Source organism: Somniosus microcephalus, unplaced genomic scaffold, assembly GCF_052327205.1.
Source record: "Somniosus microcephalus isolate GS21.2 unplaced genomic scaffold, FLI_Smic_1.0 unresolved_chr7, whole genome shotgun sequence".
NCBI lineage: Eukaryota > Metazoa > Chordata > Chondrichthyes > Squaliformes > Somniosidae > Somniosus > Somniosus microcephalus.
This window is the reverse complement of record NW_028225185.1, coordinates 39,535,720-39,550,716: the sequence shown is the minus strand read 5'-3', so window position 1 is coordinate 39,550,716 and position 14,997 is coordinate 39,535,720. Positions and strand designations below refer to the sequence as shown.

Sequence of the window (14,997 nt, the reverse complement as noted above, 5' to 3'; positions counted from 1 at the left end):
CACACTCACACACAGACAGACACACACACTCACACACACACACACTCACACACTCACACTCACACACTCACACTCACACACACACACACACTCACACACTCACACTCACACAGGCACACACAGGCACACACAGGCACACACACTCACACACTCACACTCACACACTCACACTCACACAGGCACACACAGGCACACACAGGCACACACACTCACACACTCACACTCACTCACATACACACACACTCACATACACACACACTGACACACACACATACACCCTGACACGCACACACACTTATACACACCCACAGACACACTTACACACTCACTCACTCACACTCAGTTACACACACACACGCACACACTGATACACACACAAACACTGACACACACACACTCACACACACAGACAGCAACAATAAACGCATCAATGTCCCCGTCCTTGCGTCTGACCGTAAAGGGGTCACGGACCCCGCCACAGTAGCGGGCATGGGAATACCAGGCGGCCGGGCACGGGGACCGGGGCAGTGGGACCCCGGGGCCCTCGCGCTCAGGAGAAAGCGCCGTCCACCCACGAATATGGTCAACATTCCATTGGACTCACTCGACAATGATTCGGAGTCTGCTGCAACCTTCCCTAATTCAGTCATCAGGGTCGTAGCGATGGTGATCGGGGCCAGAGCGATGATGGATTCGGTGATCGGGGCCGTAGCGATGGTGATCGGGGCCAGAGCGATGATGGATTCGGTGATCGGGGCCGTAGCGATGATGGATTTGGTGATCGGGGCCGTAGCGATGATGGATTCGGTGATTGGTGCCGTAGCGATGGGGGATTCGACGATCGGGGCCGTAGCGATGGTGGATTCGGAGATCGGGGCCGTAGCAATGGTGGATTCGGCGATCGGGGCCGTAGCGATGGTGGATTCGGCGATCGGGGCCGTAGCGATGGTGGATTCGGCGATCGGGGCCGTAGCGATGGTGGATTCGGCGATCGCGGCCGTAGCGATGGTGGATTCGGCGATCGGGGCCGTAGCGATGGTGGATTCGGAGATCGGGGCCGTAGCGATGGTGGATTCGGCGATCGCGGCCGTAGCGATGGTGGATTCGGCGATCGGGGCCGTAGCGATGGTGGATTCGGAGATCGGGGCCGTAGCGATGGTGGATTCGGAGATCGGGGCCGTAGCGATGGTGGATTCAGCGATCGGGGCCGTAGCGATGGTGGATTCGGAGATCGGGGCCGTAGCGATGGTGGATTCGGCGATCGGTGCCGTAGCGATGGTGGATTCGGCGATCGGGGCCGTAGCGATGGTGGATTCGGCGATCGGGGCCGTAGCGATGGTGGATTCGGCGATCGGGGCCGTAGCGATGGTAGATTCGGCGATCGGGGCCGTAGCGATGGTGGATTCGATGATCGGGGCCGTAGCGATGGTGGATTCGGCGATCGCAGCCGTAGCGATGGTGGATTCGGAGATCGGGGCCGTAGCGATGGTGGATTCGGCGATCGCGGCCGTAGCGATGGTGGATTCGGCGATCGGGGCCGTAGCGATGGTGGATTCGGAGATCGGGGCCGTAGCGATGGTGGATTCGGAGATCGGGGCCGTAGCGATGGTGGATTCAGCGATCGGGGCCGTAGCGATGGTGGATTCGGAGATCGGGGCCGTAGCGATGGTGGATTCGGTGATCGGTGCCGTAGCGATGGTGGATTCGGCGATCGGGGCCGTAGCGATGGTGGATTCGGCGATCGGGGCCGTAGCGATGGTGGATTCGGCGATCGGGGCCGTAGCGATGGTAGATTCGGCGATCGGGGCCGTAGCGATGGTGGATTCGATGATCGGGGCCGTAGCGATGGTGGATTCGGCGATCGCAGCCGTAGCGATGGTGGATTCGGTGATCGGGGCCGTAGCGATGGTGGATTCGGCGATCGGGGCCGTAGCGATGGTGGATTCGGTGATCGGTGCCGTAGCGATGGTGGATTCGGTGATCGGGGCCGTAGCGATGGTGGATTCGGCGATCGGGGCCGTAGCGATGGTGGATTCGGCGATCGGTGCCGTAGCGATGGTGGATTCGGCGATCGGGGCCGTAGCGATGGTGGATTCGGCGATCGGGGCCGTAGCGATGGTGGATTCGGCGATCGGGGCCGTAGCGATGGTTGAGTCAGTCAGCGGGGTCTTAGCCACAATGGTCGTCAGCCAGATCTCTTTGGCGGGACCCTCCTCGATCTTGAGTACCAGGGAGGTGAGCGGGGTCACAAAGTTGTGCGCCAGCGCGAGTTCGATGGCTCTAGCCTCCAGCCGGCGGCCGGCCTCCCAATCGGCCGTGCTCCAGGCCGCCAGCACCTCCTTGAGGGTGAAGTAGGCCCAGAGGCGCCGGACGAAGCCTGCGGCGGTGGGCCGGTCGCCGGGGCAACCGGGAGCCAGGCCCTCCGCCTCGGGGGCCACCTCGCTCTCCAGGCTGACCACCCGGTCGGAGCCGGTGGCGGTCAGGTGCACGCGGAGGGAGCCGGCGCCGGCTCGGGCCTTCAGCTTGCCCGTCGACACCAGCTCCGAGCCCTCGAAGTAGGCCGGGAAGGCCCGGCTGCCCTCCGCCCGCTCTCCTGGGTACTCCATCTGCACGTCGACCAGCAGCGGGCTGGCCACCTGGTCGTAGAAGGCCCCGAGCTGGCGGCTGGTGTTGCGGCTGCCCCCGGAGACGCGCCGGACCAGGCCGCTGTACTGCTGCGCGAGGCGCCGCAGAGTCTGGGAGGTGGCGCCCTCCGCCCCGAGCCCCAGGAAGAAGAGCGAGACGACCTCTTCGCTGGCCTCCTGGCACATCGGCGCCGCCCCTGGATTCGTCCCGCCTGCAGTCAGGACTAGGACCAGCTTGGCCCGCTTCTCGTCGGCCGCCCATCGCTCGGACTCCCAGCGGACAGCCCACAGCCCCGCCTGCACGGCTTCGTGAATTTCAGCCCCTGTCGAGAGCAGAGATATCCCGGGTTACTCGCGAGGTGAGGAGATCAGTAAGAGAAGCAGCAATTACCCCCTCTCGCTGCCACCACCCCACCCCCCCCACCCAAGGTGCGTTGGCATTCCGTTTGGCTCAGTGTGTCTCTCTCTCTCTCGCCTCAGAGTCAGAAAGTTGCGGGGTCAGGTCCCACTCCAGAGACTTGAGCACAAGAATCTAGGCTGACACTCCCAGTGCAGTACTGAGGGAGCGCCGCACTGTCGGAGGGGCAGTGCTGAGGGAGCGCCGCACTGTCGGAGGGGCGGTACTAAGGGAGCGCCGCACTGTCGGTGGGGCGGTACTGAGGGAGCGCCGCACTGTCGGAGGGGCAGTACTGCAGGAGCGACGCAGTGTCGGAGTGGCGGTACTGAGGGAGCGCCGCACTGTCGGAGGGGCAGTACTGCGGGAGCGCCGCACTGTCAGAGGGGCGGTACTAAGGGAGCCCCGCACTGTCGGAGGGGCAGTACTGACGGAGCGCCGCACTGTCAGGGGGCAGTACTGAGGGAGCGCTGCACTGTCGGAGGGGCGGTACTGAGGGAGCGCCGCACTGTCGGAGGGGCAGTACTGCGGGAGCGACGCAGTGTCGGAGTGGCGGTACTGAGGGAGCGCCGCACTGTCGGAGGGGCAGTACTGAGGGAGCGCCGCACTGTCGGAGGGGCAGTACTGAGGGAGCGCCGCACTGTCGGAGGGGCGGTACTGAGGGAGCGCCGCACTGTCGGAGGGGCGGTACTGAGGGAGCGCCGCACTGTCGGAGGGGCGGTACTAAGGGAGCGCCGCACTGTCGGAGGGGCGGTACTAAGGGAGCGCCGCACTGTCGGAGGGGCGGTACTGAGGGAGCGCCGCACTGTCGGAGGGGCGGTTCTTAGGGAGCGCTGCACTGTCAGAGGGGCAGTACTGAGGGAGCACTGGACTGTCGGAGGGGCAGTACTGAGGGAGCGCCGCACTGTCGGAGGGGCAGTACTGAGGGAGCACTGCACTGTCGGAGGGGCAGTACTCCGCCATTCAATGCGATCATGGCTGATCTTCGCCCTCAGCACCACTTTCCTCACTATCCCCTCCATCAGTGGCCCAATTGTGGGAGTTTTCTAATGGGGCCCACTGGGGACCAATCAATCTCCCCTGATGCAGTCAGAGACCACGTTAAACGGATCATCCTCCGCTATCTCCAGCGTGATCCCACCACCAAACACACCTTCCCCTCCCCTCCCCTCCCAGCATTCCGAAGGGACCGCTCCCCCCGCGACACCCTAGTCCACTCCTCTAACACCCCTTCCCCTTCGCCCAGCACCTTCCCGTGCAAGCGCAGGAGATGCAACACCTGCCCTTTCACCCCCTCCCTTCCCACTGTCCAGGGCCCCAAACACCCCTTCCAGGTGAAACAGCGATTTACTTGTACTTCTCGCAATCTAGTACACTGTATTCGCTGCTCACGATGCGGCCTCCTCTACATTGGGGAGACCAAACGCAGTTTGGGCGACCGCTTTGCGGAACACCTCCGTTCAGTCCGTAAGGGTGACCCCGAGCTTCCGGTGGCCTGTCACTTTAATTCACCGCTCCACTCCCACTCGGACCTCTCCGTCCGCGGCCTCTTGCACTGTTCCACGGAAGCTCAGTGTAAGCTCGAGGAACAGCAGCTCATCTTCCGATTCGGCACTTTACAGTCTTCCGGACTCAACATCGAGTTCAACAATTTCAGATCGGAGCCTCTGCCCCTATTTTTTCCAGGCGGCAGCTCTTGATGGTTCTGCCATCCCCATTTACACCTCCTCTAGACCCATCTTATGTTAACTTGACCCATTACCATCTTTTGCCCCATACCATCGTCCCTTTTGTCTCCTAGGCCTAGAAATTCAGTTAGGGGCGCCCAGCTCGCCTGGGCGCCGGAATTACCGCTGCGCGCGGAGCCACTTGCGCCAGCAGGATATTCAGTTTCAGCGCCCCAAGTGGAAGCCGGCCGCTATACAAGGGTTTCGGCGTCCCGCTTGGGGCGCATGAAACTGAATATCGGCGCGCAAAGTGCCGCAGCGCCACCCGCTGCGGCACGGCGGCCTGCGGTACTGCAGGCCTTCCTCTCACTCTTAAGGGGGAGGTGCCTGCAACGGCGCGATCCCCGCTCGCGAGTGCCGGCAAATGAGCCCGGCACCAAGGAGAAGTGCCGGGCTCTCTGGAAACAGCCGGCAATGCCGCGGGGGGGGGGGGTCGGGGGGGGTGGGGGGTGTAGGAGGCCGGGGACGGAGGTGCGGGCAGGCGGCTGCCGAAAAAGCGGCCGGCCGCACCTCCACCTTAACTCGCCCCACTACCGGCACAGGTAGGCCCCGTGTACCGGTCGCTGTTTGCGGCCGGCGCGGGGGAGGCGGCAGAAACCAAATATGGCCAGCGGGGCGATAGCGGGGCGCTGCGCACACCGATGACGTCATTGGTGGCGGGGCAGCGCTACTGGCTAACGCCGCCATTAGCGCCCCGCTAAATATCGCGGTAGGTTTGCACAGTGGCGCAAAAGCCCTCTTTGGGTGCAAACTGGTGGCGCAGGCCACCGAATTTCTAGGCCCTAATCTCTCCTGCCTTCCACCCGATCACAGACCTTCCCGTTTAGTCTTTCCTCCCCTCCCCCCTTTCCCTGCCCCCTTCACTTGCTTAAAAACCTCTCCCATCTCCAACTTTCTCCGGTTCTGACGAAAGGTCATCGGCCTGAAAACGTGAACTCTGGCTTCTCTCTTCAAGTGCGTACGCAGCCCAGGGGCTTCTTTGAACTTACGTCCACTAGCAACCATCGCATCGGTGAAGGTTATGGCGTGGTCGATGTGCTTGGGTGAGGCCTGGATTAATTGGCCCGGCCTCCACACCTTGAACTCAGATGAAAACTTAATGATGTTGAAATAGTCGCCAGGCTTCAGATCTCTCAAGATGGTCCTCATGGCTTCCTTAGTCTGAGAGGAGAGGGAAAAAATTCAGTCACCGACTCTCGGTGGGTGTGAGCGGTCATTCGCCCCTCCCCTCCCGCATCCTCTTAGTCGGAATGTTGTGGGTTCGAGCCCCCACTCCACAGACTTGGTCCAGGCCTGAGACTCGCCCGGTGTCAGTACTGAGGGAGCGCCGCACTGTCGGAGGGGCAGTGCTGAGGGAGCGCCGCACTGTCGGAGGGGCGGTACTGAGGGAGCGCCGCACTGTCGGAGGGGCGGTGCTGAGGGAGCGCCGCACTGTCGGAGGGGCGGTACTGAGGGAGCGCCGCACTGTCGGAGGGGCAGTGCTGAGGGAGCGCCGCACTGTCGGAGGGGCGGTACTGAGGGAGCGCCGCACTCTCGGAGGGGCAGTACTGAGGGAGCGCGGCACTGTCGGAGGGGCGGTACTGAGGGAGCGCCGCACTGTCGGAAGGGCAGTACTGAGGGAGGGCCGCACTGTCGGAGGGGCGGTTCTTAGGGAGCGCTGCACTGTCGGAGGGGCGGTACTGAGGGAGCGCCGCACTGTCGGAGGGGCGGTTCTTAGGGAGCGCCGCACTGTCGGAGGGGCGGTTCTTAGGGAGCGCTGCACTGTCAGAGGGGCGGTACTGAGGGAGTGCGGCACTGTCGGAGGGGCAGTACTGAGGGAGCGCCGCACTGTCGGAGGGGCAGTACTGAGGGAGTGCCGCACTGTCGGAGGGGCGGTACTGAGGGAGTGCCGCACTGTCGGAGGGGCGGTACTGAGGGAGCGCCGCACTGTCGGAGGGGCAGTACTGAGGGAGTGCCGCACTGTCGGAGGGACAGTACTGAGGGAGTGCCGCACTGTCGGAGGGGCGGTACTGAGGGAGCGCCGCACTGTCGGAGGGGCGGTACTGAGGGATTCGGTTGGAAAGGAGGTTTCGAGAGAGAGGAAGTGAGCGATGGGAGGAGAGACGAAGGTGAGTGAGAGGGAGGGAAGGGGAGAAGGGAAGAGAGTGAGAGGGAGGGAAGGGGAGAAGGGAAGAGAGTGAGAGGGAGGGAAGGGGAGAAGGGAAGAGAGTGAGAGGGAGGGAAGGGGAGAAGGGAAGAGAGTGAGAGGGAGGGAAGGGGAGAAGGGAAGAGAGTGAGAGGGAGGGAAGGGGAGAAGGGAAGAGAGTGAGAGGGAGGGAAGGGGAGAAGGGAAGAGAGTGAGAGGGAGGGAAGGGGAGAAGGGAAGAGAGTGAGAGGGAGGGAAGGGGAGAAGGGAAGAGAGTGAGAGGGAGGGAAGGGGAGAAGGGAAGAGAGTGAGAGGGAGGGAAGGGGAGAAGGGAAGAGAGTGAGAGGGAGGGAAGGGGAGAAGGGAAGAGAGTGAGAGGGAGGGAAGGGGAGAAGGGAAGAGAGTGAGAGGGAGGGAAGGGGAGAAGGGAAGAGAGTGAGAGGGAGGGAAGGGGAGAAGGGAAGAGAGTGAGAGGGAGGGAAGGGGAGAAGGGAAGAGAGTGAGAGGGAGGGAAGGAGAGAAGGGAAGAGAGTGAGAGGGAGGGAAGGGGAGAAGGGAAGAGAGTGAGAGGGAGGGAAGGGGAGAAGGGGAGAGATTGAGAGGGAGGGAAGGGGAGAAGGGAAGAGAGTGAGAGGGAGGGAAGGGGAGAAGGGAAGAGAGTGAGAGGGAGGGAAGGGGAGAAGGGAAGAGAGTGAGAGGGAGGGAAGGAGAGAAGGGAAGAGAGTGAGAGGGAGGGAAGGGGAGAAGGGAAGAGAGTGAGAGGGAGGGAAGGAGAGAAGGGAAGAGAGTGAGAGGGAGGGAAGGGGAGAAGGGAAGAGAGTGAGAGGGAGGGAAGAGGAGAAGGGGAGAATGAGAGGTGTGACTGACCTGCTCCATCTTCGCGCCCTCCATGCAGCTACTGACGTCAATCACAAAGACAACATTCTTGGACAGAACAGGGAGGCCTCGGGGCGCAAAAAAGTGGACAAAATAGCCATTGTCGATCTGGAATCGGAGGCAGAGGATATGAGAGTCAAGTGAAGAAAGAGGCAGAAGCTGGCCGTCACATCACTCCCCGCTACAGACCCCTAATGATGCAATGTGGTGTGATGGGCCATCCCCTCCCAATACTGGTGGCCGTGCCTTCAGCTCCTGCGCTCCTCCAATTCCGGCCTTTCGCTCATCCCCCGATTTCCGTCACTCCACCATTGGCGACCGCGCCAGGGCCACCGAGCTCTGGAATTCCCTCCCTAAACCTCTCCGCCTCTCTCTCTCTCTCTCTCCTTTAAGACGCTCCTTAAAACCGACCTCAATGACCCAGCTTTTGGTCGCCGGTCCCTAATATCTCCTTATGTGGCTCGGGGTCAAGTTTTGTTTGATAATCGCTCCTGTGAAGCACCTTGGGACCTTTTGCTACGTCAAAGGCGCTATATCAATACAGGTGGTTGTGTTCTCAGCTAAGAATCACAGCGAGTTTACAGCCCAGAAACAGGCCATTCGGCCCCTCTGCTCCGTGCCGGTGTTCCTGCTCCACACCAGCCTCCTCCCGCCCCCTCTTCATCTCACCCCATCGCCATATCCTTCTATTCCTTTCTCCCTCGTGTGTTTATCCAGCTTCCCCCTTAAACGCGTCGACGCTATTCGCCTCGACCACTCCCTGTGGGAGCGAGTTCCACATTCTCACCACTCTCTGGGGAAAGAGTCGCGCAAAATTGCAGTCCTGCCAGAACCAGCATTATCCAGGCCAGAGTGATCTCCCGCAAGAGTTCTTGTCGCCGAAGGGGGTCGGAGAGAAATTGCCCACATTTTATTCCCCACCCTCAAATTTGTCTGGGGTTTGTTAAGCTGGTTTCTCGCCTCCCCCGGGAGATCACGCGGGTTGCGGGTGGGGTAAACATAAGAACATATGAAATAGGAGCAGGAGTTGGCCATTCGGCCCCTCGAGCCTGCTCCACCATTCAATAAGATCATGGCTGATCTTCTACCTCATCTCCGCTATCCTGCACTATCTCCATTTCCCTTGCTTCCCTTAATATTCAAAAATCTCTCGATCTCTGCATTGAATAGACTCAACGACTGAGCCTCCACAGCCCTCTGGGGTAGAGAATTCCAAAGATTCACCGCCCTCTGAGTGAAGAAATTCCTCCTCATCTCAGTCCAAAATGGCCGACCCCTTATCCTGAGACTGTGACCCCTGGTTCTAGACTCCCCAGCCAGGGGGAAACAGCCTCTCAGCATCTACCCTGTCAATCCCCCTCAGAATCGTATGTTTCAATGAGATCACCTCTCATTCTTCTAAACTCTAGAGAATATAGGCCTAGTCTACTCAACCTCTCCTCATAGGACAATCCCCCCATCCCAGGAACCAGTCTGGTGAACCTTCGCTGCACTCCCTCTATGGCAAGTATATCCTTCCTTAGGTAAGGAGACCAAAACTGTCCACAATACTCCAGGTGTGGTCTCACCAGGGCCCTATATAATTGCAGTAAGACGTCTTTACTCTTATACTCAAATCCTCTTGTAATAAAGGCCAACATACCATTTGCTTTCCTAATTGCTTGCTGTACCTGCATGTTAACTTTCAGTGATTCGTGTACAAGGACACCCAGGTCCCTCTGAACAACAACATTTCCCAATCTCTCACCATTTAAAAAATACTCTGCTTTTCTATTTTTCCGACCAAGGTGGATAACTTCACATTTCTCCACATTATATTCCATTTGCCATGTTCTTGCCCACTCACTTAGCCTGTCTCTATCCTCTTGAAGCCTCCTTGCATCCTCCTCACAACTTACATTCCCACCCAGCTTTGTATCACCAGCAGACTTGGAGACGTTACATTTGATCCCCTCATCCAAATCATCGATGTAGATTGTGAACAGCTGAGGCCCGAGCACTGATCCTTGCGAGTACCTGCGGTAACCCCAGGCGAGTGACACGGGTAATCGCAAATTGTGTGGGACGGGCTGGATGGACCAGAGCATCATCGCCTCTCCGTCATTCTGTTGTGTCTCAAGGGGTTTTATACCCTTACCTATATAACAATTAAGAAGGACTCCGGGGCGGAGAGTTTAGTTAACGGCCATTTTATTTACAATGTGCTTCTTCACTCAGTGCACTACATTTCCCATAGTGCATTGCAAATCACCACTACGGTATCCCATGTGGGACAATTCTAATACACATTCAAAATACACAACACATTCTTTGTCTGATCATAACTTATGGTTGAGGAACTCAAGCTGTGCCGCGGGAAGTCATTTAAAAAAAATTAGTTCTAGGATGTGGGCGTCGCGGGCAAGGCCCAGCATTTATTGCCCATCCCTAATCGCCCTTGAGAAGGTGGTGGCGAGCCGCCTTCTTGAACCGCTGCAGTCCGTGTGGTGAAGGTGCTCCCACAGCGCTGTTAGGGAGGGAGTTCCAGGATTTTGATCCAGCGACGATGAAGGAACAGCCGATATATTTCCAAGTCAGGATGGTGTGTGACTGGGAGAGGAACTTGGAGGTGGTGGTGTTCCCATGCGCCTGCTGCCCTTGTCCTTCCAGGCGGTCGAGGTCGCGGGTTTGGGAGATTCACGTTACACCCATTTCTTTGAAGTGGAGAGTGGCACTCAGCCTGTGAGATAAGGTGTTAATGGTTGCTCCCTGCTGCTTCTCTCCAGGTATTTCCCTTACAGGCTTACCTTTCAGAGAAACTAGAATCATCGACCCCACTGTCTGCTAATCCGTAAATGAGAACAACCGCAACCTGTATTTATATAGCGCCTTTAACGCGTTCCAACACGTCACACGATTGTTTATCAGTCAAAACTTGACCCCCGAGCCAGAGGAGGATATGTTAGGACAGGTGACCAAAAGCTTGGCCAAAGGGATGGTCCTCACAGACCAACGTGATCCCAGATGATTCACTTCAGCGAATGCCTTGGTCTGACCACACTCTTCATTTCTTGATGGAGAGGGACTGAGAGACACCAGATAGCGTACAGCTATCTCCCTGAGGGAGAGGGGACTGAGAGACACCAGTCAGTGTACAGATATCTCCCTGAGGGAGGGGGGACTGAGAGACACCAGTCAGTGTACAGATATCTCCCTGAGGGAGAGGGGACTGAGAGACACCAGTCAGTGTATAGATATCTCCCTGAGAGAGAGGGGACTGAGATACACCAGTCAGTGTACAGATATCTCCCTGAGGGAGAGGGGACTGAGAGACACCAGTCAGTGTACAGATATCTCCCTGAGGGAGAGGGGACTGAGAGACACCAGTCAGTGTACAGATATCTCCCTGAGGGAGAGGGACTGAGAGACACCAGTCAGTGTACAGATATCTCCCTGAGAGAGAGGGGACTGAGAGACACCAGTCAGTGTACAGATATCTCCCTGAGAGAGAGGGGACTGAGAGACACCAGTCAGTGTACAGATATCTCCCTGAGGGAGAGGGGACTGAGAGACACCAGTCAGTGTACAGATATCTCCCTGAGACAGAGGGGACTGAGACACACCAGTCAGTGTACAGATATCTCCCTGAGAGAGAGGGGAATGAGAGGCACCAGTCAGTGTACAAATATCTCCCTGAGGGAGAGGGACTGAGAGACACCAGTCAGTGTACAGATATCTCCCTGAGAGAGAGGGGACTGAGAGACACCAGTCAGTGTACAGATATCTCCCTGAGGGAGAGGGGACTGAGAGACACCAGTCAGTGTACAGATGTCTCCCTGAGAGAGAGGGACTGAGAGACACCAGTCAGTGTACAGATATCTCCCTGAGGGAGAGGTATTGAGAGACACCAGTCAGTGTACAGATATCTCCCTGAGGGAGAGGGGACTGAGAGACACCAGTCAGTGTACAGATATCTCCCTGAGGGAGAGGGACTGAGAGACACCAGTCAGTGTACAGATATCTCCCTGAGGGAGAGGTATTGAGAGACACCAGTCAGTGTACAGATATCTCCCTGAGGGAGAGGGGACTGAGAGACACAAGTCAGTGTACAGATATCTCCCAGAGGGAGAGGGACTGAGAGACACCAGTCAGTGTACAGATATCTCCCTGAGGGAGAGGGGACTGAGAGACACCAGTCAGTGTACAGATATCTCCCTGAGGGAGAGGGACTGAGTGACACCAGTCAGTGTACAGATATCTCCCTGAGGGAGAGGGGACTGAGAGACACCAGTCAGTGTACAGATATCTCCCTGAGGGAGAGGGGACTGAGAGACACCAGTCAGTGTACAGATATCTCCCTGAGGGAGAGGTATTGAGAGACACCAGTCAGTGTACAGATATCTCCCTGAGAGAGAGGGATTGAGAGACACCAGTCAGTGTACAGATCTCTCCCTGAGGGAGAGGGGACTGAGAGACACCAGTCAGTGTACAGATATCTCCCTGAGGGAGAGGGACTGAGAGACACCAGTCAGTGTACAGATATCTCCCTGAGGGAGAGGGACTGAGAGACACCAGTCAGTGTACAGATATCTCCCTGAGGGAGAGGGGACTGAGAGACACCAGTCAGTGTACAGATATCTCCCTGAGGGAGAGGGGACTGAGAGACACCAGTCAGTTTACAGATATCTCCCTGAGGGAGAGGGGACTGAGAGACACCAGTCAGTGTACAGATATCTCCCTGAGGGAGAGGGAACTGAGAGACACCAGTCAGTGTACAGATATCTCCCTGAGGGAGAGGTACTGAGAGACACCAGTCAGTGTACAGATATCTCCCAGAGAGAGAGGGATTGAGAGACACCAGTCAGTGTACAGATATCTCCCTGAGGGAGAGGGGACTGAGAGACACCAGTCAGTGTACGGATCTCTCCCTGAGAGAGAGGGATTGAGAGACACCAGTCAGTGTACAGATATCTCCCTGAGGGAGAGGGGACTGAGAGACACAGTCAGTGTACAGATATCTCCCTGAGGGAGAGGGGACTGAGAGACACCAGTCAGTGTACAGATATCTCCCTGAGGGAGAGGGGACTGAGAGACACCAGTCAGTGTACAGATATCTCCCTGAGGGAGAGGGGACTGAGAGACACCAGTCAGTGTACAGATATCTCCCTGAGGGAGAGGGGACTGAGAGACACCAGTCAGTGTACAGATATCTCCCTGAGGGAGAGGGGACTGAGAGACACCAGTCAGTGTACAGATCTCTCCCTGAGGGAGAGGGGACTGAGAGACACCAGTCAGTGTACAGATCTCTCCTTTTATAGCAGGCATTTCAATGGGGTATCCTTCCCAGTTAAATGCTCAGTACCTCATTCAGCAACATGTGGAGAATGGAGAGAGATTAAAAGACGCAAGTGGAATTGCAAGTTTCCCCTGGGACCACAGAACTGTACCTCCCCCTCCCCACCCCGCACCCCTCCCCTCCCCTCCTCCACTCACCTGCACGTCCCCGATTAGGTCAGTCGGTCTGACGTCATACTGGACCACAAAGTCTCCCAGAATGCCTTGGCTGGAGTACTGGGCCTGCTGCTCCGGGGTCGGGGCGAACCTGATCCGGGCGCAGGTCGGAGTTCGCTCGATGGTGGTGGATTCCGGGCTGTCCTGGCTTCCTGCGGAGAGAGGGGGGAGACCACACGAGGCCAAGGTTAACGGAGGGGGGTCAAGCGGCAATTGGTTCAGTGGGAAACGGAGCAATGGCTCGGGCGCGCTGGCGCGGCCCACCCACCCCACCCCATGCAGAGTCAAGTTCCCCTACAGCGCCTCATCAAACAGCCCCTTCTGCGGTTAGGAATGGGGAGGAGTTCGGTTTACCAGTCCTCCAGGAATTGAAGATTCAGCTCCGGGACATGGCTACGAGCCAAACTCCCATTCTCTTTAAACATTTAATAGTTCTAAACATATTGGAGACGGGATGAAAACGCTATTTGACTGATGATCAAGCATCATCGACTTGGCTAATTAAGAACATAAGAATTAGGAGCAGGAGTCGGCCATTCGGCCCCTCGAGCCTGCTCCGCCATTCAATGCGATCATGGCTGATCATCGACCTCAATTTTTCAAGGGGGTGACTAGGTGTGTGGATGAGGGAAATGCTGTGGATGTGGTTTACATGGATTTCAGTAAAGCTTTTGACAAAGTCCCGCATAAGAGACTGGTCAAGAAGGTAAGAGCCCATGGGATCCAGGGTGCCTTGGCGCGTTGGATCCTAAACTGGCTGAGTGGCAGGAGGCAGAGGGTGATGGTCGAAGGTTGCTTTTGTGACTGGAAGCCTGTGTCCAGTGGGGTACCTCAGGGATCGGTGCTGGGTCCCTTGCTGTTTGTGATCTACATAAATGATTTGGATGAGAATGTAAAAGGTATGATCAGTAAGTTCGCAGATGACACGAAAATTGGTGGGGTGGTAAATTGCGAGGAGGAAAGCCTCAGGCTACAGGACGATATAAACGGGTTGGTCAGATGGGCGGAAAAGTGGCAAATGGAATTTAACCCTGAAAAGTGCGAGGTGATGCATTTTGGACGGACAAATAAGGCAAGGGAATACACATGAGTGGTAGGACCCTAGGAAGTAGAGGGTCAGAGGGACCTTGGTGTACATGTACATAGATCCCTGAAGGCAGCAGAACAGGTAGATAAGGTGGTTAAAAAGGCATATGGGATACTTGCCTTCATTAGCCGAGGCATAGAATATAAGAGCAGGGAGGTTATGATGGAGCTGTACAAAGCGCTGGTTAGGCCACAGCTGGAATACTGTGTGCAGTTCTGGTCGCCTCACAATAGGAGGGATGTGATTGCTTTGGAGAGGGTGCAGAGAAGATTCACCAGGATGTTACCTGGGATGGAGCGCCTCAGCTATGAAGAGAGACTGGACAGGCTGGGGTTGTTTTCCTTGGAGCAAAGAAGGCTGAGGGGGGACCTGATTGAGGTGTACAAAATGATGAGGGGCATAGATAGGGTAGATAAAGAGGAACTTTTCCCCTTAGTAGGGGGGTCAATAACAAGGGGGCATAGATTCAAGGTAAGGGGCAGGAGGTTTAGAGGGGATTTGAGGAGGAACTTTTTCACCCAGTGGGTGGTTGGAATCTGGAACTCACTGACTGAAAGGGTTGTGGAGGCAGGAACCCTCATAACATTCAAGAAGCATTTGGATGAGCACTTGAAATGCCATTGCATACAAGGCTATGGACCAAATGCTGGAAAATGGGATTAGACTGGACAGGG

General features: G+C 57.2%; 1 protein-coding gene across 1 annotated transcript in view; it reads right to left on the bottom strand.

The window, feature by feature from the left end:
- Nucleotides 1–14,997, bottom strand: part of LOC147086826 (inter-alpha-trypsin inhibitor heavy chain H6-like) — a 167,888-nt gene that overhangs the window by 123,528 nt on the left and 29,363 nt on the right. Inside the window, exons 6-9 of the mRNA XM_085979009.1 lie at nucleotides 13,219–13,388; nucleotides 7,738–7,854; nucleotides 5,735–5,906; nucleotides 605–2,947 (exon numbers count right to left, since the gene is read on the bottom strand). Coding sequence (XP_085835135.1) covers nucleotides 605–2,947; nucleotides 5,735–5,906; nucleotides 7,738–7,854; nucleotides 13,219–13,388 — 2,802 coding nt within the window. The remainder of the gene's footprint in view (nucleotides 1–604; nucleotides 2,948–5,734; nucleotides 5,907–7,737; nucleotides 7,855–13,218; nucleotides 13,389–14,997) is intronic.